The sequence below is a fragment of the Xiphophorus couchianus genome, chromosome 7, assembly GCF_001444195.1.
Source record: "Xiphophorus couchianus chromosome 7, X_couchianus-1.0, whole genome shotgun sequence".
Lineage (NCBI taxonomy): Eukaryota > Metazoa > Chordata > Actinopteri > Cyprinodontiformes > Poeciliidae > Xiphophorus > Xiphophorus couchianus.
Window position 1 is genome coordinate 17,695,149 of NC_040234.1, and position 21,918 is coordinate 17,717,066.

Sequence of the window (21,918 nt, forward strand, 5' to 3'; positions counted from 1 at the left end):
AGTCACTCCAAACTATTCAGTGAGGAAACAAGCATACATCACTGTATCTGTGTTAGAGTAGAGCTGAACAGGAACTGATCAGAATTATACCACAGCTTTTTTTCCCCCTTCAATAGTGGTTATAATAACAAATTACCTTCAAACTCTTCGGACATTCTTAAACAGTTGCTTAAACAATATAAAACATTGCAACAAATAAATTAAAAAATATTTAGACAGAATGATTCACTCAACCATGTCATCTTCATATTAACCAAATAAAACCAAAGTGGTGCTGATTGTGCTGCATTTTTTGTTTGTGCTACTATAACATTAAAAGATTCTTAAATGGTAACAATCTCAACATTCAAGCAAAAGAAACTTTACAAACTTTAAAAATGATTGCATCACCAAAAATCACCAAACTAAAATAAATGTTTATGTTTTTGTTAGCTCTAAGGAATTTGGTGGGGCAAAAGGAAAACTTAATTGAAATATTTTTGGGGGTTTTCTTTAATCCCACTTGTTGGCCTGTTCAGATTCAGGAAATTTACTCTCAAATGACTCTGGGAACCCTAAGATTGTAATCCCATAGAGAGGACTGTAGCAACAAAATCATTGGTTGTAGTTTTTCTGCCAGAAATTACGCTGTACGTTATGAGCTGGTCCTTTCTTCTCCCCTCCAAAACTTGAGTCACAATGGTCAAAGTTCACTGATTACACATTTACACAAAGCTTGGAGTGACTTTACTTTGCTTTTGAATCATGACCATAATAAAACTACTAGTTTCATTAATTGAGCCCTACTGATGTGAAAGGTGGAAATCTGTGTTCTGAGATCACCAATGCAACAATCAGCAACATTCCTGCATGAGACATACAGTACAGACCAAAGGTTTGGACACACCTTTTAATTCAATGAGTTTCCTTTATTTTCATGACTATTGACATTGTAGATTCACACTGAAGGCATCAAAACTATGAATAACACGTGGAAATATGCACTAAACAAAAAAGTGTAAAAAAACAGAAAATACTCCTTATATTCTAGTTTCTTCAAAGTAGGAACCTTTTGCTGTGATTACTGCTTTGCACACACTCTGCATTTTCTTGATGAGCTTCAAGAGGTCGTCACCTGAAATGGTTTTCACTTCATAGGTGTGCCCTGTCAGGTTAATAAGTGGGATTTCTTGCCGTATAAATAGTCATGAAAATAAAGAAAACCCATTGAATTAGAAGGTGTGTCCAAACGTTTGGTCTGTTCTGTAAATGACATGAAACAGCCCAGTAGACCTCAAATTTGAAGAGAAAATGTTTTCTGTGTTGCATAATCACAAGATTATTATTCCTCCATCCGGATGAGCTGTAATCTACCAAATGTTAATGTCTTCCTTTATTATGACACGTTTAAAGTGTTAAAAGCTAGAACCAAATAATACTTAAAGTGAACAAGAAAGACCTGACAGGAAGTCTAGAAATAGTTGTTCTCTTTTTAGTAATGAAATTATTATCTTTTTTTTTTTTTTATGTGCAAGTGTGTAAAAAGTGAATAGGTCAGAAACTTTTTGAAACTAGCCCCTCAGCACCATAGATGTGATGAACACATTTTAAGCCTAATTTCTATTCAAAAAGTGTTCAATAATAACATATCGTAACTGTGTGAGCCGTTGGAGCACTTGCTTGGCCTAAGTGCATGTAACGTGCTCCATGTCTCGCTGCGTTGATCAGGATTGTACGTCATGTCTGCAGACCTTCAGTGCAATGTTTCCAGCTTGGCTGAATGACGCCGGACATGCTGTCGTGTAACAGAAGCTGCAGACTAAGAGGAATAAAACTCTAAGCTGCTTGTTTGTATGCACAAGCAGCCAGCAAACTGTACTCCTTAAAATCTCAGAAAACTGGAATCTGGCGCTGGTTTAAAAAAAAAAAAAAAAAAAAAAAAAAAAAAATCTGCCCCTCATTTTGGATTTTTGCTTGTGTGCATTGTGGACAGTGTAGAGAGATGAACCATTTCTACACATTCGACTCTATAAAGGATCGCTTTGGTTTCATTGAAGCTACATGAATGGCGGGATTATCTCGGCCCAGGCCAGGCTGCTTGGAGTTACCGTCTATGAAAGTATGCGGCATGGCCAGCGCTGGCTTGGACTCTTTGTAGCAGTTGGCCACTTGGCAGAACTTCTCCAATTCCTTGGAATGCATCCCATTGTGTAAGCCACTCATCACGGCGCCACCCTGCGGCAGCTGCGCTTTGTGCTGCTCCTGGTAAGTGCTCACCGATTTGCTGTAAGACTGCTCACAGTCAACCGCCTGCAGACCCATCGTCGACACGTTGTGGCACATCAAGCCGTCAGAGGAGTGGTTAAACCAGCTGCGACTGACGGACTGAAGGCTAGGATGACACGGCTGCTGTTGTTGCTGAAATCGAGCTGTTTTGTCAGTTATGCCCATGAACGGTCTGGGTTTATACTCCCCTGCAGCGCTGCCCTGCTGACTGTGCTTTTTCTCTGAGATTTTGCTGCGGACGTCGGGTCCCAGTTTGCCGCTGTCCGACAGGCTGCTGCTGGACGCCAGGCTGCTGGTGGAGCTGGACACACGCATGCTGCTGATGCTTCCTCCCTGAGGTCCAGCCGCAGCAGCATCGTGGTTCCCCAAGTGTCCCTGGCCAGAGCAGGCCAGGCCCTCCAGAGAAGAAGCAGAGTGGGCAGACAGCCTCTCTGGCCCCAGAGCTTTGGAGGAGCTGCAGGATACATATGAAGCCTGGGAAGAAAGCAGGCTGTCGCCGTCACAACTCTGACCCATGAAGGAGGAAGCGGCCCCCAGCAACATGCGGTTCTCGTACACTGGCTCATCAGCCGGAGCAGGCAGGGGGCTTATGTCAATACCTGGACCTGGCTTCAGCTTGCTGGACATGTGTCGGCTGGGCAATGGGCTGGAGGGTGCGTACTGAGATTTGCCTCCAGCAGAGCGGCCCCCCACGGCCTGCATGGAAGTCATGTGCTGATTGGTCTTTATTATCTGAGCCTGCTTGGTGGGCTGCAGGACCAGCGCCTGCTGGGCCAGCGCCTCCCGGTGCTCTCGAGGGTATCGGTGTGAGGGGAGTCTGCTGGGGCCCGGGGGGGAGATGGGGGTCGCACAGTTGTTAACAGCTGCGGATTCTCTGTTGAAGGAGAAACTGTTCTGGGACCAGCAGGCTTCACCTGTCCTGTCACGCTTCAAGGCCACTGGATCCTCCTCATCGTCCTCCTCCTCTTCCTCCTCCTCCTCTAGAATGTCTCTTTGGGCCTCCAAGCTCCTCACTGGCCTGTGCTCTGATGGGTCAATCTGGCTCTCATTCTGCTCTGGATCAGATTCATGGCCTCCTGATGCCTGGCTGCAAGCAGCCGTAGCGAAGCTGCCTTTAGTCTGCGCTCTCTGCATCTGTTTGCACTCCTCCTCAACTCGAGCCAGGAGACGACGGATCTCTCGATTATTCGGACACAGTTTGGCTGCTTCGTGCAGGTCGGCCAGGGCTGCAGTGAACTGTCTGTGAACAGAAGAGGCAGTGTTACCGGATACACATCAGGAACGATTAGTTACAGCTGGTTTAGGAGTTGAACAGTTTACCTGCTGCTTCTTTTAGCCCTGGCTCTGGCATAGTAGGCCTCGTAGGATTTGGGTTTCAGCTCCAGCGCTTTTGTTGCAAATTCCTCAGCCATCCCAAAATCCTACAAAAACAAAATAGGGTTTTACAAAAAAAATGTAAAATTATAAACAAGCACACCCAACACTTAATTATTTTTTTCAGGATCCAAAGCTCCGTCTGTTCCTATCAAAGCAGTTTTAAATTATGTGTGTACTTCTAGTGACTGCCAACCACACCCTAAGCAAGCTGTGTGGCTGTTTATTCAGAGCTTTATAAGTTGTGACTGCTGATCTAACAACTGAGTTTTCTATAAAAAGATCCAGATGTTGTTTCCCCCCTTCACCATAGCTTTTGCAGCAAATGAGAGATTGCACAGACTGCTGCAGCTCTTACCAATTTAAATTTAACATTTAAATTGGGTGTGCTCACTGTGTTTAGATATCCCCTGAAAGACTCAAGTTTTATGAAGACATGATTATCTTGAAGTTTTGTCAACAAACAAAACTTGAGTTGTTAACTAGCCGGTCAGAAACTCAAAATCCTCACTTTTTCTGATCAGTGAATGCACCTTGGAAACGTGCTAAAAGGTTTCGCTTACAACACATTCTTCAGTGTGAACGCTGTTGCTGAGTAAAAATTCAGAGATAATTATTTATAGAATCAGTAGGGGCTTTATTAAATAAAATCATTGAGATGTTTAAAAATATATCGTTACATGACGGACATTTATTTAAGCTTTGAACTGGTGAGCAAGACTTTCAGCAGATAACGAGAAGGCCGAATAAAGTAAAGCAAAGTTGCTTTGTCTTATTCTTTTGAGCTTTAGCTCCATTTACAAGCCAGATTATCAACAATTTCTGTAAAAACATAATAAACATGCTAATGTTTGACTAGCATGAAAGCCAAGTGCTTAGCATGAAAGAGTTAATATTGGGGGAGGATTCTGACCACAGGTTCCGCTGCCCTGCTGAGTTAATTATGACGGATGCAGTCACAATATTGATGTAAAATATGTATTGCCGATAACATGTTGTGTTTTCAAGGTCTTCTGCATATACTGTACTTAAGTAGGGAATCCATGCCACATGTCTACATCACAAACACCTGGTAAAGTACAGTAGAAACTCACAGGAGACATGCATCTGAAATGCTTCTCTTAAATCGCCTGCTGCCTCGCAGAATGTAATTACATAAGCAGCTGTTGGAAAACAAATGTCTTTCCTATTGGACTATGTCTGTAAAAACAAAGTCATTCTGCAAAAATAATTAGGAGGAATAAAACAATGCAAAGACCATTTAACTTCTCCCCAATGTTTTCTTTTCGGTCATCTAAAAAAAAAGGAAAAGTCTCAATCACTGAAGATTTTATTTCGAGTCTGGCAATTTTAAAGTGTTTCATCAGAAGACTAAGCATTTTAGTCCTCCGTCTCCCCTCCATTCCAATCTGAGTTCATACATCTTTGTAAAATAAGTTTAGGAATTTGTAGACAAACATTATTAATAATTTCATTATACTAACAAAATTCTGGCAAGTGAGATGCCGCTTAGTTTATTGAGGGGTCTTGATAAAACTAACAAATCAGTGATTTGAGGGTAAAGACAGACTTACATTAGTTTTTCTGCGACAGCGGGAGAGATTGAGATACAAAGAGACCCGCAGGTCTTTAAAAGCCTTCAGGTCATCACCAAAGCCTTCCCGAGGAAACTTCCTGAGGGCGTACTGGTACCTCTGGGCCGCCTCTTTCATCTTCCCTTTCTGGAGGACACAACGAGGTCAGACGTGCAAAAACAAGAAAAGAGCACAGGACCAGGAGGAAAAGCGAGAAAATGTGGGAGAGAAGGATACAGTGAGGAATTTAGCAGGTATTCCCTTCAGCATCTGTTTTCTTACTCCTTTTTCTCTAATCTATCACAGGTTTAATACAAAGGCGAGCTCTAACACAACACAAATAAGTTCCATCTGACAAGCAGCTTTTGCTACAAACCTCACTCTGTTAAATGTCAACCATCGATCATGAGTCTTTCACAACTCACTTTCTATACCACAGAGATCATCATGAATAGATTGAGCTTTGATTCATGTTTCTCTTCAGAGAAACAATCTTGACATTATCAGCTAGCCCCATTAATGAAACATCTCTTTTTCATGAGTAATAAGGAAGAAGTCATTAAAATATCACTCTATACGCAGCCTTTTACCTTGTATAGCAGGTTTCCCTCCTCCATCAGCTTCTGCAGAAGAATGATGAGGATATCAGGCTTGGAAGTAGCCATGGCCCAGGCAGCATTCCCTGTGGAAACGCAAAGCATCCTGTGAAGCTTTTTTTCTTTTGTGGCAAACCAAGCATCAGCGTATTCTCTTGAAATTGGTACAAGTTAGAGTTACCTAAAGATTGTACCTGATCGATCGTAAGGAGACGTTCTGTAGCCTTAGTTTATTGAAGGCAGTTAGGAAAGAATTGGGAGAGGGAGAGGTAAGACAAGCGAGAGTCGTCATTTGCAGCGAGGGGAGAATGTGTTGCTAACTGCAGCGTGACAATATGCAATTATGTGTCACTCAGCCTGAAATGGGTTTTGTGTTTGCAGCTGCAAATGCACGGGGAGCAAATTTAAATGTTCGGCCCATTATCAGTTTTGTTCTGAGACAGCAGAGAGCACCACGGATAAGCGACGGGCTCTAGATGGCTTCATGAAAGTCATTGGGGTGACAAGTCATTCTTAAAGTTAGGGCAGAAGCACACGAGAAAGTAAAGGACCCGACACACACACACACTCACACACACACACACACGCACACACACACACACACGCCAACAGACTGAAGATTTAATGAGGCATGCAGCGACAGGAGCAGTTTTTCCCACAACATTCCTCTACATTTGTCTGGGATTATTCTTAGAATCATGAGATACTGAGAGACACAAACAAGCTGGAGACAAGAGGGCTTTTCTGTGTTTACCAAAAGATGTGAAACAACCCAGAAAGCCAAAGAAAACTACATGTACCAAATGTCAAACACTAAATTTCTGTCAACCTCAACATGGGGGTGTGTTTGTTAGAGAGGAGCTCCTACCCAGCTTGGCCCCTTTCTTCAGCAGAGTCACCACCACTGACGTGTTCCTGCACCCGATGGCCCGGTCCAGAGGTCTCATCCCACTGTGGTCCACATGCTCTATCACTGCTCCTCTTTCCACCAAGTACTGGACCTACAGGACCACACACAAACTTATACCACAATCTTCCATAACACAAGGTTTATTCACAATTTTTTATTTATTTACTTTTTCAATGTTTCATGATTTTCCAGACAAATATTTGCAATCAGATTTAGGTCTAGAAAGGGATTAAATGAAGCATTCATTGTAAATTTAGTCGTAGTTAAGCTTTAAATGTGGAACTTACAAAGATGGATAGATGACATAGTATGATGGATGATAAATTGATTGGTGCACAAATGGATACAAAGTTGTTGTTTTTTGTATCTGTTTACTTTGTAAATAAATAAATTATTATCACATTCATTATTTAAACATCAGAGTTTTTAAACAGCATTAAAAAGTAATGAAAGCAAGTTTTACCTAAAATGACAGACAAGACTGTTGTGGAAGATGAAGCAAATGAATTTGATGTAAACAGAGCCATGTGATCCTTTAAAGCAAAATCCACCATAAATGTACACAGACAGAAGCATTCTAGGTTTAAAGATGTAGATATTTGTCATTAGGCTGATGGGAACAAAGTCTGGAAAAATAAATATTCCTACATTCTCTATTTTTTCCACACCTGGAAGAAATTTCAATTTAGTCCTTTTCCAGATTTTCAAACTGTTGGGGCAAATGATAACATCATTAGCCATCATACTTCCACTTACAATCTCAGCATCTCCATAGAAGGCGGCGAGGTCCAGCGGCGTCCGTCCGTTTCTGTCCGTGTGGTCGATGACCGCGCCTTTCTCCACCAAAAACTGCACCACATTCTTATGTCCTTTCAAACACGCCCAACTAAGAGGCATCAGTCCCTCTTTGTCCATCGAAGTTAAAGAAGCACCTTTCAGGCAAACATTACCTCACGGGTTATTTTTTAGCACTTTTTAACAGACATTCATCTTAGTGGTGTAGAGTGATTGGTGTTTACCTTTAGACAGCAGAAACTCAACAGTACTCAGGTGACCCTCGCAGGCAGCCACCATGAGCAGCGTTCTACCCTGCTTGTCGCTGATGTTAATGTCAGCACCATGTTGCAGCAGCAGCTCTGCAATCTGAAAAATGACCAAAAAAAAGCATTAAAAAAGCTAGAATTAAAGCAGCTATTACAAATGCTTTAATTTAGCATGGACACTGACTGCATCCAAAATCTATCAGGCTGGAAAGCAACTGCTGTGATGCCTTGATGCAGCAGATTTACTGCGGCAGGTTACTGCGAGTGAAAACAGTTTATCAGGAACAAACAAGCTGCTCAGCACATCTTACCTGCCAGTGTCCCTGTCTGACAGCGCAGAACAGGGGAGACACCCCCCGCCGGTTCACCTGCTGCACCACCGCCCCCTGCTCCCACAGGAAGCTGCACACCTCCATCTTCCCCCGGCCTGCAGCAGCTGTCAGTGCTGAATTACAAAGAGGAAGAAAACATACAGGTTTGTCAGAACTTAGAAATCCACAGGAAGGATACCGAACCCTACAGAAGTATGTTACAACCACAAACTGCAATGTATTTTACTAAACGTTTATGTGACGACTTTCACAAAGCAGAGCATGTAAGGTGGTGTGCTCTATTTAAAACATGAAAATCTAAAAAGTATGCAATTTTATTCAGCCCTCGGCTACTTTGGTGTCCCTAAATAAAACACAGTGAAACCAGTTTTATTTCTGCATTAGTGACTAAAATCTGCCAGTGTCCAAATTAACTATTTTCACCTGTAATCTGAAGAATAAAAGTGAAGTAATCCAAGGCTTCACAGATCACTGCTCAAGCCCTGATTGAAAATGGAAACAGTATGACCAGACTGTAGACATGCCAAGATATGGTCATGCATCTAAACTGAAAGACTGAACAAGGAAAGCAGCCAAGGGGCCAAATTCATCTCTAGAGATTTTGCTGAGCTTCATTACTCATGTGGCAAGAAACTATTAGTGGTAAATTCCACAAATTTAACCTGTGTGGAAGTGTGACAATAAGAAACTCCTGAACAGTCTCATTTGTAGTTCGGCATCCGCCATGTAGGAGAAACAACAACCGTGTGGAAGAATGTACTCTAGTTACATGAGACCAAAGTTTCTGGCCTAAATGTGAAGGATAAATAACCTAGCACATCTTAGGAAAACACCATGGTGGTCACATCAAATCCAAATGAAATACATTGGCATTTGCATTTGTAGTATGACCAATTGTGAAAAAGCACAAAGAGTAAAAATTGTTTTGCAAGTTATATTGCTGAGAACCAATGCCTTCAGTTGCAACACAGGGCATGGAAAAAAGGAAGGTTTGGCTATAAAAAATAACTCCCATTCTTCACAAACTAAAGACATGCAGCTAATTGAGTTTAAATCAGATAATGTTTGTGCTTATTAAAACTCATTAAATTCTTGCCTCGTATTCCCCAGACCTCATAGACAGAGACGAGGACTCAGTCATTTCATGCACCAGCAGACAAACATAAGCCGACAAAGCCAACCAGCTCTGTTAAACACACATTCCTGTTTGCATTTTAGGTCCTCTTCAAACCACCATTCTGATGAAAAAACAACAGCTCAAGCAGTGAATTACTATAAAGAGGAGACACAGTTATAATGTTGGATGCTTACAGAGAACAGATGGATCGGTCCTAAATGAACGCTGGTTCTCCAAACAGAGCGAGCTCCACCAGAGGAACTGGAGCAGGTCTGTTCTCACATTCACCTCGGAGACGAAAGGTGCCGCAGAGCCTCCATGTCTAACTGACATCATCCATCTGGATGAACAGTCTCCCCAGCCAAAAACAACCCCACCCGCCATCTGTTAAAAACGTGGATATCCTCACACAGTTCACACATGGGAACAATGACTCTAAAACAGCTAAACTTAGCCTGGGCTCCAGGGAGCAACGTTAGCAGCACTCTGGAAGGTGCACGCTAGTTTACAAAGAGCAGACACGAGAGCAGCTGTTGACTGATGGCTGTTTATGCACATCTCATTCAGCTATTTTCAAATATTCAGGCCAAAAATGCTAATATTTATGTAAGTAGTAAGAGTAATCTCAACAGCACTTCCATTGCGCAATACCTGAACTTTTTAAAATTCCTAATCCACAGAGAGGGAGCTCATTTCCATGAGTTGGTCTCTGAATGTTCATGATTTGACATTCTAGCAGTGTTGACAAAATGTTGGTGATCTTGATGAATAATAAAATGAAAAAGTAGAACTTTTTCACTAACTCTAAAAAAAAAATGTCAAGTGAAATAGCAGTTGTTGCTTTTTATAATTGAATATTTTTGAAAATGACAACCAGACAAGGCTCAAGGACCATCACAAACATTTATGTATACTAAATGAAAGAACGCTCTGTCTGAAAAAGTAGCAGATGATAAAAAGCAGAAAACAAAATACCATGCTACACATACTGTACTTATTTAGCAGCACACTCATCTAAAAGTTGAGAATTTAAGTTATAACTGTGGAAAGTGTTTCTGAGCCCAGTAATACTTTCCGCGTCTCCACTGAGAGACAGTCTGCAGCTGTAGGTCACCACTGAGTCGTATTTCTTCATCTAAACACAAGAGTTCATGGCCGTGTTTTCACCTATAAACAAAGAAGCAGGAAATGGCTTCCTGTACAGAGCATCCGAAAAGAATTCACAGCTCTTCAGTTTTTCCACCTTTTGTTTTGTTGCAGGCTTTTTCCAAATTTAATTTAAATAAACTTTGTCCAAAATTTTACACACAAATACCCTATTATTACAATGTGGAAAAATGTTTGTGGCTAAACAATCAAGGTAGTCATGGCAAACATATATATAGCTGACTGGATAGCTCAATAGATAAGGCATCAGTATATCAGTATATCACCCGAGAGGGCGGGGGTTCGAATCCAGTCTGGGTCCTTAGGCAAGACCCTTCAAGCTACTGCCTACCTCATACTACTAATATTCATACTATGAGAGATACTAATATGCATAACATGCATATAACTTGCATATAACGTCAACATAACTTGACGAGATACAACACAAATGCTATGGCAAAAAGGAGGAAAAAGGAGGACCCACCCAGTCAGGGGATACACGGCCCCATTGAGCGAATCAGAGCTGAATCACCCGAATGACAACCAGACCTCCTTGGCGCCAATTACAACGGCTGAGTGAAGTACCATCACCATCATTGAGAATGTGAATGCAGCACGATCCCTACCAACACCATAACAGAAACCAATGAGCTGATCTACAACTCAGCATTAGCTTAGAGATGTATAACATCTACAAACTCGATGAGGCCAACTGCAAACCACTTGCACAAGTGTCCATCAAATGTGGCATAGACCCCGCTACTGTTCTGCATAGGCCTGAACCCCCTCAGCCAAATTATCAACAAGACTGGCTACGGATACCGACTCATGTCATCCTTCTCTACATGGATGACATCAAGCTGTATGCCAAGAGTGAGCGAGACATCGACTCACTGATCCACACCACCAGGATCTACAGCACGGACATTGGGATGTCATTCAGACTAGAGAAGTGTGGTCGGCTGATCACAAAGAGGCAAGTCCTGAGAAGCCAGCTCAATGGCAAGAACAAAATCCATGCGATAAACAGCTATGCCCTGCCAGTAATCAGATACCCTGCTGGAATAATTAGCTGGCCAAAGGAGGAGATAAAAGCCACGGATATTAAGACTAGAAAACTACTAACAATGCATGGAGGGTTCCATCCCAAATCCAGCACCCTGAGACTGTACACGAGCCGCAAGGAAGGAGGCAGAGGACTAGTGAGTGTGAGAACCACAGTCCAGGACAAAACAACTAAGATCCATAAATACATCAGGGACAAAGCCTCAACAGACAATGTGCTCAGTGAATATCTCAGACAACAGGGAACGGAGGTTGAGGTGCCAGAGATACCATCATGGGAGGACAAGCCCCTACATGGGATGTACCACCAGCAAATAACCCAAGTGGCTGATATCAGTAAATCCTACCAATGGCTGGAAAAAGCTGGACTCAAGGACAGCACAGAGGCCCTCATCCTGGCCGCCCAGGAACAGGCCCTAAACACCAGAGCAATAGAGGCCCAGATATACCACAACAGACAAGACCCAAGGTGTAGGTTGTGCAAGGAGGCCCCTGAGACAGTCCAGCACATAACAGCAGGGTGCAAGATACTGGCAGGGAAAGTGTACATGGAACGACATAACCAAGTTGCAAGTCCCAAAGGTGGCGGAGAACGCCAGAGCTAAGATCCTGTGGGACTTCCAGATCCAGACAGACAAAATGGTAATGGCGAACCAACCAGACATTGTCGTAGTGGATAAACAACAGAGGAAAGCCGTTGTGGTAGATGTAGCAATACCAAGCGACTGCAACATCAGGAAAAAGGAGCACGAGAAACTAGAGAAATACCAGGGCCTCAGGAACTGGAGAGGGCCTGGAAGGTGAAGACCACAGTGGTGCCTGTGGTCATCGGGGCCCTCGGGGCAGTCACCCCCAAACTGGACCAATGGCTACAACAGATCCCAGGAACAACATCAGACATCTCAGTCCAAAAATGTGCAGAACCCTCAAGCTCCCAGGCCTCTGGTAGAGGACCCGAGCTCAGAGGATAAGAACCACCTGCGGTGGGTGAGAAGGGAATTTTTAATATATATATATATATGTATGTATATATATTCTAAATTTGTTGTACATCTTTAACAACATCTTTCTCTTTTCCTTCCAACAAACCAGCTTGTTGGTCTTTGCTTTAAACCCGGTTGTTGAAACAAGAATGATCGTCTGCATTTAAATCACCTCTTCTTTGCATAAGGAGGAACTGCACTGCATCCTAAAACAGGGATTTTTAAAAGACGGCGCTTGAACTGAGGAACAATCTGATCTACCTCTATTTAAACATAGTGGGATCATTTGCATAAGTATGCAATATACCACCGAAGTAAGTGTGACAGGAGGTCTCACGGGTTATCAGGGAATGTTTTCAGAGACAAAATGAATGAATGATTTTGATCAAGATATTTGAGAAACTACACCTGCTTTTGAGATTTCAAACATCAGAGCAGGATTGGATTAACAAACCTGCAGCTGAGAGGCAGAATAAAGACAAGAGGTTAAACTGAAATTTAAGCTGTTGACAAGTGCTAAAAATGTGGGTGTTCAAAACACATCACCAGATCCATCCAGCCTATCTTCATCCAATTTGTTTTCACTGATTAAGTAATTCTGAATGCAGATGAGCTGAGATGTCTGACAGGTAAATGCAAACATACAAGTACATGCTCAAGCTACATAGTAATAGCTTTAAATAGTAAAATAATTACATTATTTTAGGAGGAACAACCAGATGGATCACTTTGAAAGCTGAGTAATAACTTCTGCATTTCTGTCTGCACTGTAGACGAACGAAAAATAGACAGCATGATCACTATTTCAAGTAAAGGTTTGTGCAGCACCAGAGTTAGAAAGTATGGAGAACTCTGGCAAAATAAATTCACAGTTATTAAATCAGTTTCAATACGAGACCTAAATGATGTAACGTTCATCATCTGGGAATGCAAAAAACTATGTGGCCAGCCGGAGCTACTCTGTTTCTAGTCAGTTGGATTCTGCTCAAATTAGATCATGTTTCAAGTTAATGTTACTGCAGTACAAAGAAAGTGATATGTTAATGTTTCTGGAGTGGACTTGTAAAATATAAGCTTCAAACTATACTAAGGGTTGCAGGTGGCTGTTTTTGTAAATGCTGGTGTCATGTTACTGAATCTCATGTCCTGTTAAGGTTTCTGACAGATTCATGGAGAGGAGCTATTGCATCATAAAAATATTCCAAGAGAGATTATGTTTCAAAGAAAGCAAACATCTATAAAGTGGTGTTTAAACTAGGGGTTAAAAAAGATTTATTTCCCAGAAAGTATCTTTACAATCAGTTATTGTAGTCATTTCCTCAAAAACCTTTTCTCAAGCTGAAAGCCAGGACTAAATGTAGCGTCTGGCACTTTGTAAGCCTCTTCCTTTTCCTTTAATCGAAGCTGACAGCTTATCAGGTCTACTTTGATAAGTTAACTTCATTTAACTACAATCAAACATATTTTTGGTTCAAGATCATACAGCACACATAATGGTCTTACACAAAGTCAAACAAACATTTGCTCTTAAATGGGAGCCAGCTATACCATCAATCACTGGAGTAAAGATGCAAAATAAAGACGACCATTTAACTAAACAGATTTGAAACCGTTTTTGAATTGAGAGCAAATATATTTTATGGTTGCATTTAAAAAACATACGTCAATATTTATATCAATCCTACTTACAGGGTCTCAAAAACAAGAGGGAAAAGCCCTCAGTAAAAACATCAACAAAACTGTTTATGGTCCAGCTAGAAATTACTGGATAAAACACAAGATCTGGAAATATGAAAAAATAAATTCAAGAAGACACTTAAGTGGTATATAGTTAGAGTGTATGATTCAGAAACTGCTTTTTGTTGCCTGCCCTAAATAACCTGTGCACAAAGCAGTGGCAGCTAAATCCTGATAGCTTAGAACCAAATAAGACACAAAGAAACTATTATTACCGTTCTCTCTTTTCAGGCTCAACTTTTTTATGATCGTCCATAAATAACTTCAAACACTGGTTTCAAAAGTACGAAATAGCTGTTGAACATTTTTCACCTCAGAATGCAGACGTTCAGAAAAAAAAGGAAGGCAGTGTTTTCAAACATCACAGTGGCTGTCACTGTTCACTGATTATTTAGATTTATTTCAAGCTCCTAAACTGTTCACTTGAAAACAAAACTGATGTTCTGCTGTTGGTGCTTCTCATTTCAAATATCAGAACCGTGTGAACATGTAGTTTTGAGACAATAGAGTGATGCTTCATTTATCAGCAGAGGTTGATCAACTTGCGCTAAGAGAAATCTGTTGCTGAAATGTAGCAGCTTGCAGAAATGTAAAAGTCATTGAAAATGCTACACACTTGAAATTTGAGGCATGTATGAAAGTGTAAACACAAAGCTGCCCCTAAAGGTCTTCTAGGTTTGCCAGCAATATTCAGAATTCTTAAGATGTTTTTAATATAACAAATTACATAAAAAATACTAAATGATTCAATAATCTAATATAATGAATGAATCCTACTTTTAATGAGACCTGCCGTCTCAAAATTATTCAACCACTTGAACAAAATTCTTCACACGTTTGGAAATCAGACATGATCTCTGGCACACATGATGTAACTAGTAAAAAGCTTCCTTAGTTTCTTACATGTGCCTAAGATTTAAAAAAAAAGGGCCTCATTGCAAAGTCAAAGGAACATTTAAAAAGTGCAGAGAAGAGATCATAATCTATCACAAACAAGGTAAATGATACAAAAAGAAAACAAAAGTCTCAGAATAACCCTAGACATACAGCTGGAAAAATAGTTTGCCATTTTAAAATACAGTAGAAAAGCCACCTGGTGGCAGGAAGAGGAAGTTATCAGTGGCCGCCACCAGATTCCTGAGTGGACAGGTGATCCAAGACTCCAAGACTGACTATAATGGACCCACAGCAAGATTTTGTGGGCTACATTTTTACAGTGAAGCTCATATGAAACGCTTAGTGCCTAACCTACCATTTTAAAAAAACATAAACCACTGCTAGTTCATACATTTTGCCAGTAAACCTAACTTGCGACGAGAATAAAGTCTAACTGTATAGGCATCTATCTGAAATGACCTCTGTGAAAAGAAAAACCGCAAACTCTTTTGTTGTAGCTTTCCATTACAGTAGCCAGGTTGGTAATGGTAAAACAGCAGGTCATCATACAAACGAGCCACATAATGCAAAAAGATTGATGAGGACATACCTGTCTCGCCCCACAGAGTGTCATGACTATCAATTTGCACAGCATGCTCATTTTTCAGCGCCAGCAGGGCTCTCACAACCTGCCAAAAAAGAAACATAGATTAATGGTGTACCACTGCAGTATAAAATATCAAATAAACCGTCTATATGATGCAGCATGCAAAACTTTGAAGCAGAAAAAAAAATCAGCAAATTATTATAAATGGATCAAAGCAGAACTGAGGAGTTTAGGTCCTCAAATAACCAAATAAAGGGAGTTTTAGCTCTGTTTACTTTAAGCTGAGCATTTCAGCTGATGAGAAATGCAAAACAAACCTAAAGTCTTAAAGCAGCCCAGTCTGCTGGCTACCTGTTGTGTCAAATAATTAATTCATCACCACTGAGAAAACTTGGCCCAACTTCCTCCATCTTCAAATTCATGAGAGTGTGCAGTTGGTTTGCTAAATTAATATGCATGCATGTTGGTCAGACCTGTGTGTGTCCCATGCTCGAGGCTGCGATCAAAGCCTGCTGCAGAGCTTTGTTCTTCAGAGAAGAGTCCTGCTGCTGCCCTTCACCGCTCCATTCAAGCTCCAGCAGGTACTGAATGATCTCGGTGTGTCCACGTAATGCAGCGTGGACCAGAGCACACTGGCCGCTCTTATCTACGTGATCCACCTGGCATAAATGCAGAATTCTTGGATTTATTGCTGAGAAACAGAAAATATGCTTTACATGTGAGGTCAATTTGGTGCAGCAGCCATAACCACCTGCACTAAAGCAGATTGAAGTTCTGTAAAATACAAGGATTGATGCCTGAGAATTTTTATTCATTTATTTATTTTTTTTTTAGATTTTGTCTTGGTGTAACCACAGATTTTTATATAAATTTTGAGGATTTTACATGATAGACAAACACAAAGTAGCACTGTGAATTCGGAAGAAATTATACTTGTGTTTTTTCTCAAGCGAGTTTTTGTTGCCATATCAGCACAATGCATTTTCTGGTATGTGTTTGGCCATTCCTTTTTTGCAAAGGAGCTCAAGTTAAGTCAGACTGAGTAGTGACCACATGAACAGCAATGTTCAAGTTTGACCACAGATTCTCAATCAGATATTTGAACTGGACTTTAACTAGACCACACTGTGAACGCACATCCCGGTCAAGAATTATAACACTATTACCACTAAATTACTGGTCCGGACACAATAACAAATTTTGCTGGACGATAAATTGTCCCAGACGTTATCACGATAAACCACAGTATCGGTGTCTTGAGACCAATTTTAAGTGATATAATGGTAATAGCCCAGTAACGCAAGAGCACATTCTGAAACATCAATGTGCTTTAATTTATAATTAACATTTAACGCTGAAATTGGGAGACATTTTAAATAAAATAAACAAAAACAACAAATAAAATGAAGTATGAAGTTTCTGTCAACAGAATTATTCTTTAAAAAAGGGTTAGTTGAGTCCAATAAACTAGACTTTTGACATCTAATTTTTAGTAGAAAGAGAGAGAGAAAAGAGAAAAACGACAAATCATGCAAATGGAATTTCTTGAGCTTTATAATGCAATTAATTGATTCATTGTTGATTGTGACAGGCAACATGAATCTCACTGTGAAACAACTAACCACTCAGTCATCCTCTAGTTTTACAGCTTGGTGCATAATATGAAACTTATGGATGGATTTCTATTTCTATTCTATTCTATTTTTGTTAATATTGACTTTACAATAACGTGTTACTTTGTATGCGTCTATAACACAGAATCTCAATAAAAAACAAAACAGTGAATTAACTTTGCAACAGTATTTTGACAACATGTGAAGATACTCATGATCTGAATGCATTATGTATCAGAGAAGGTAGCCATGGCTGCAGGTTTAAGACATTTTGTCTTCATTTTAAGAACATTGTCATGCAAAAAATATGGAGTCTTTACCTTGGCCCCCCGCTTACAGAGCAGCATGACTAAACCCAGGTGTCCTCCAGCGGCTGAGAAGCTCAATGGGCTCATCCCATTTTCAGACACAACATCAACGCTGGCGCCAAACTCCAACAGAAGTGAGGCGATCTCATGGTGACCGAGGTGACACTGAACACAAAGCACTGGGGCATTGTTCAGGACTTCTGTTCGGTAGTTCACGTTTGCCCCTCCCAGCATCAGGAGACGGCTCACCTGACCACAAAGATGGAAAATGTGAAGAAAAGTCAAAGAGGATGGTGAGAGCCCACGTTACCCAGTCCTCGTCTTTCATACCTCAAATCAGAACCTTTTCCTATTACGAACTAGATTTCAATTCATCATTATCATAATTGTTTTGCCCCAGACTCTTATTTTAATATTTTACGGCATAACAAATTTTGATGCCTATATCAAAAGATATCAATGTTTTTTGTTGTTGTTATATCAGTGTTCCTAGTTTAAAATTAATTAAAAATTTTAAAACAACAAAAGAAGAGGAATATGCAGATAGCTGCAGTTGGAACATTATTCAAAACTCATGTCCATCTTTGTGCTACTTTAAAAATCTAATTTTCATGACAATTTATATTTAATTGAATCAGAAAAAAATTATTAAATGAAAGTCTGAATGCATAATCAAATTTCAAGAAAAACATTTCAACAATGTGAGCCACTGTGTTCCGAGAAGTGACTCAATGATTTATTGATATTATTGAAAAACTGATGAAAATCTCAAAATAAAGGTCAGAAACCAATTAAAGTAGCTGAATTCAATTATAAGTGTTTGTTATTCTCTTCCCTAAGGAGTAAATCAATAAAATCATCTTGTCAAACAAGTTTGCACCAATAAGGATTCTGCAACCTGAGAGAAAATTGTGTTTGAATCCTCGGCTGAATCAATTAACAGACTATTTTTCCCAAAGGACAAACCAAGGTCATTCTGCAATTGTCTCACAAGTACTGACTCACAGCAGACAAGTAATAAAGCCCCACTGACAGCAGCTTAGAGGCAAAGAAAAAATAAATAATTCTGTGGTATGGTAGAAAACATAATGATATGCATGTAATAGCCTTTCCAGTGATGGCCAATGATTATTTCTCCAGAAAACAACTCATGTAGAGGGTAACACACAGATAGTTGTCACACTATCAGTTTAATGAGCCCTTCTACCAACATTAGTCTAATTAAGGAGGGGAAACAATGATTATGCTCTGCACCGGTTGCCACATTATTAACAGTTGTGAAGTAAGGGAGAAAATCTATATACATAATACAGACTTCTAACTGAGTGAAAACATTTACCTTTTCATAACTCTCCAGTCTATATTCTTTTGTTCCCTGCATTTCTTATTTCTCCTACCCAGGAACATATTTCCTCAGTTTCAACCTTCCAGTGCTTTTAATTTTCAATGGATTTTTTTGTTGTTTTTTTTGTGTGTGTGTGTGTGTGAAACTGGGAATTACTGGTCGATTTTAGGACTAAAATTGAAATATCACTGTGTGCCGGGAATGTGACTGGTAGGACTCAGTCACTTGATGTGATATCATGCACAAGAACCAACCAGTGAAATGAATATGGAATTTGCTTGTTTTGCCAGAGAAAATCATTCACAAACAACTCACATCACAGGGGCATAAACAGAGAGCATGTCTGGCTCTAGAAGGTCTAGCTCACACACAGAGAGGAGATGAAGAGCCTCCTTACCTTGACATTTGGTGTGTAGAGGTTCCTCAGGGAAGCCAAGGCTGCAGAAAGACCATCAGCACTGCAGCTGATCCATAAAGCTTGAAGCACACTAGATGGAACGCCTGTTTTCTTACTCAGACCCTGCAGACAAGTCAATACATCATACAAACAAACACAAGTAGGGAGAATTGTAAATGGCTCTATACTCCTTTTCATATTAAAACCATAAACTTTACCACATTTTATTGGGATTTTTTATTGAGATTTTCAACATACAGCCAGAGTTGCAATACAGTGGTTGGGATCTAAGCATATTTATGCGCAAAACATCCCAGTCAAAGTATAAATAAAAAAATTGACAATAAAACCATTGCAATTTGTGGTTGTAACTTGAATAAATGTGAAAAATCTGAAGGGGTATGAACACAATTTCACTGCACAAAACCAGCTTGAATATAAATATTTTCTGCAGAAAATGGATTTCAAATGTCCAAAGATGACTCCGTGGTTTTACCTTAAAGATGTGCGCCTTCAGGATGTGGTGTCCCAGCTCCATTGTCTGCTGACGGTTCAATTTCCCCTCTTGGCGTGACAGCATAAATGCCATTAGAGCATGGCCAGTCCTGAGTTACATATCAACAGAAAGATTACTCTGCTGTCCAAATGAGGGAAGCCTGCTCATCTGAACCGTAAACATAAAAGCACTTATTGTTTTATAACGATAAGTAACTTGGCATCTACACAGAAACCTCTCCTATTCAGGGTTGGTGTGAATTTGATGCAAAAGCTGGTCAGGGACCCACACAGGGCTGGAGTAAAATAAAAAAGAAGAAATAAAACAAGTTTGCTGGATCTTTTTTTTTTTTGTTTTCCCCACACAGGCACTCTGGCACCAATTAATGCAGAAAGTCATTAAACGGACATGCATGATTGCGGATCACTTTGATCTGGTTACAATTTCCTCTATTTGAACACAGACACTGAAAAGTACTGTGCAGCAAGCTTTTGTCTGCCCATGCCAGACTATAAGCGTTTGTTTTTTTAATGGAACTGGAAGGCTGTGAATGACCAGAATGTGAAGTTCAGATCTGGTCCACTTCAGAGTCATCAGTATGTGAGTAGAGGTGCACGACAGGGGAGGGCCAGACCGATATCTTTCAGCTTATTAGGCGTGCATGGCTGATCCAAAGAATTTCAAATTAGGCAACTGTATCATATCTGTCAGGTAGAGCAAAAACAGCCCAGCAGAACGCACAGATAGGTGGAATATCTGCTATATACCGGGCAGCATGGGATTTGTAAAACATGTAAACACTTAGGAGCACATAAACATTCAAGCATTGATTATCCATGTTTTGTGTCTTTATTTCTATTATCTACATCCTCTATCTTATCCATTTTATACAGTGTATGTGTATTTAACAAACTGGTAAAAATGTGATTTCTCAACTATTAAAATCATCCATAGCAGAGTCTTGACTGGCTTATTAAGACTCTAAAGCTGCAGCACAGCACATATCTAAATGCCAATTACCAGCATCCACATTTACTGAGGTTTCAAAAAGTTTCTTTCATAAACATTTCATATTGGTTTTATGGTTTGAAGTTCTTTTAATGAGTTGTCTGGGAAAGTGCCTCAATGGCTGCAGTTTTCTCCAGCTGTTTGAAGCACAGAGTAAGCGCAACCTCTCCCTCACCTGTTGCTGTGCACTGCTGGTCAGCTGGAGCACCAACAGTCTTTCAAGTGAAACTGCTAATTATTTCCTGTCTTGAAAAACCTGGATTCTGATTCTCACTCATCACTTAAAATGGCAACACTGTTAGAAGACCAGAGTTGGAAAACTACAAGCTGCAGCAGACTGCCTAAGGAGAAATTCGACCAACTGGGGGAACAAAAGAATACGTTTCAAAAACATAGTTGAGACATCTGTGCTTTACAGTTAACCTGTAGCATCTCAGGAAAGGGGCTGAGATGCTAACACTACAGTTCTACACACTGAGCCCAAAAACAAAGCACAAAATGTTTTAAGCAGAAATCCAGCCTAACACACCTCAACTCCTCTTTCAGCAAGTGAAAGCATGATAGTACGTCCAATCAATGTAGCCCAGTTTACTTGTAGATAAATGGAGTTATAATTTAATAGGTGTGTGTTTGTATCAAACCTCCACAGTGTTTATGAGTAAAGACTAGCTTAAAAACACAATAAAATATCAGCTTTGATTCAGTACATGATAATTTAAGCTTCTGTAAGCAAAAGTATTGAGTCTACTTTAAGTGGAGCTATAAACAGTTTTTTTTACTTGATACAAACTAGAAAGTTGTAAAGATAATCAGAGTACCTGAAGCATTTCATACCCAATTACTTTGCTGAGTCAGACATGAGTCGTGCTGTGTGTATTGATTAAAGCATTTTGCTTCCTTTTCACACTCCATCCCTCTCCGCATACTAAATAACCAACAAAGATTCATGGACGCCTCGAACAATTAAATGGGAATCATACTGTGAAATAAAAGTTTGCAAAGAAAGAAGTGTGTGCCGTCGTAGAAATGCAGTTTTCAAAGAAAGACTTACAAATACAGAACGTTTTGTTTAAAGGAAACCTCTTTCTTTCCTGATACTTCTTTTATTGCCTTCATGTTATCA

At 40.2% G+C, this 21,918-nt stretch overlaps 1 protein-coding gene across 2 annotated transcripts in view; it reads right to left on the bottom strand.

The window, feature by feature from the left end:
• Nucleotides 1-1,438: 1,438 nt before the first annotated feature.
• tanc1b (tetratricopeptide repeat, ankyrin repeat and coiled-coil containing 1b) overlaps nucleotides 1,439-21,918 on the bottom strand; it is a 104,018-nt gene continuing 83,538 nt past the window's right edge. The window contains exons 14-27 of one of the 2 annotated variants that reach the window (XM_028023313.1): nucleotides 19,788-19,896; nucleotides 19,292-19,414; nucleotides 17,562-17,798; nucleotides 16,102-16,287; nucleotides 15,632-15,710; nucleotides 8,074-8,207; nucleotides 7,739-7,862; nucleotides 7,476-7,651; nucleotides 6,678-6,810; nucleotides 6,004-6,033; nucleotides 5,804-5,895; nucleotides 5,214-5,360; nucleotides 3,586-3,686; nucleotides 1,439-3,505 (exon numbers count right to left, since the gene is read on the bottom strand). In XM_028023313.1, the coding sequence (XP_027879114.1) occupies nucleotides 1,993-3,505; nucleotides 3,586-3,686; nucleotides 5,214-5,360; nucleotides 5,804-5,895; nucleotides 6,004-6,033; nucleotides 6,678-6,810; nucleotides 7,476-7,651; nucleotides 7,739-7,862; nucleotides 8,074-8,207; nucleotides 15,632-15,710; nucleotides 16,102-16,287; nucleotides 17,562-17,798; nucleotides 19,292-19,414; nucleotides 19,788-19,896 (3,184 nt within the window). In that variant the 3' untranslated portion in view covers nucleotides 1,439-1,992. The remainder of the gene's footprint in view (nucleotides 3,506-3,585; nucleotides 3,687-5,213; nucleotides 5,361-5,803; nucleotides 5,896-6,003; nucleotides 6,034-6,677; nucleotides 6,811-7,475; nucleotides 7,652-7,738; nucleotides 7,863-8,073; nucleotides 8,208-15,631; nucleotides 15,711-16,101; nucleotides 16,288-17,561; nucleotides 17,799-19,291; nucleotides 19,415-19,787; nucleotides 19,897-21,918) is intronic. The other variant, XM_028023314.1, reaches the window with a different exon arrangement.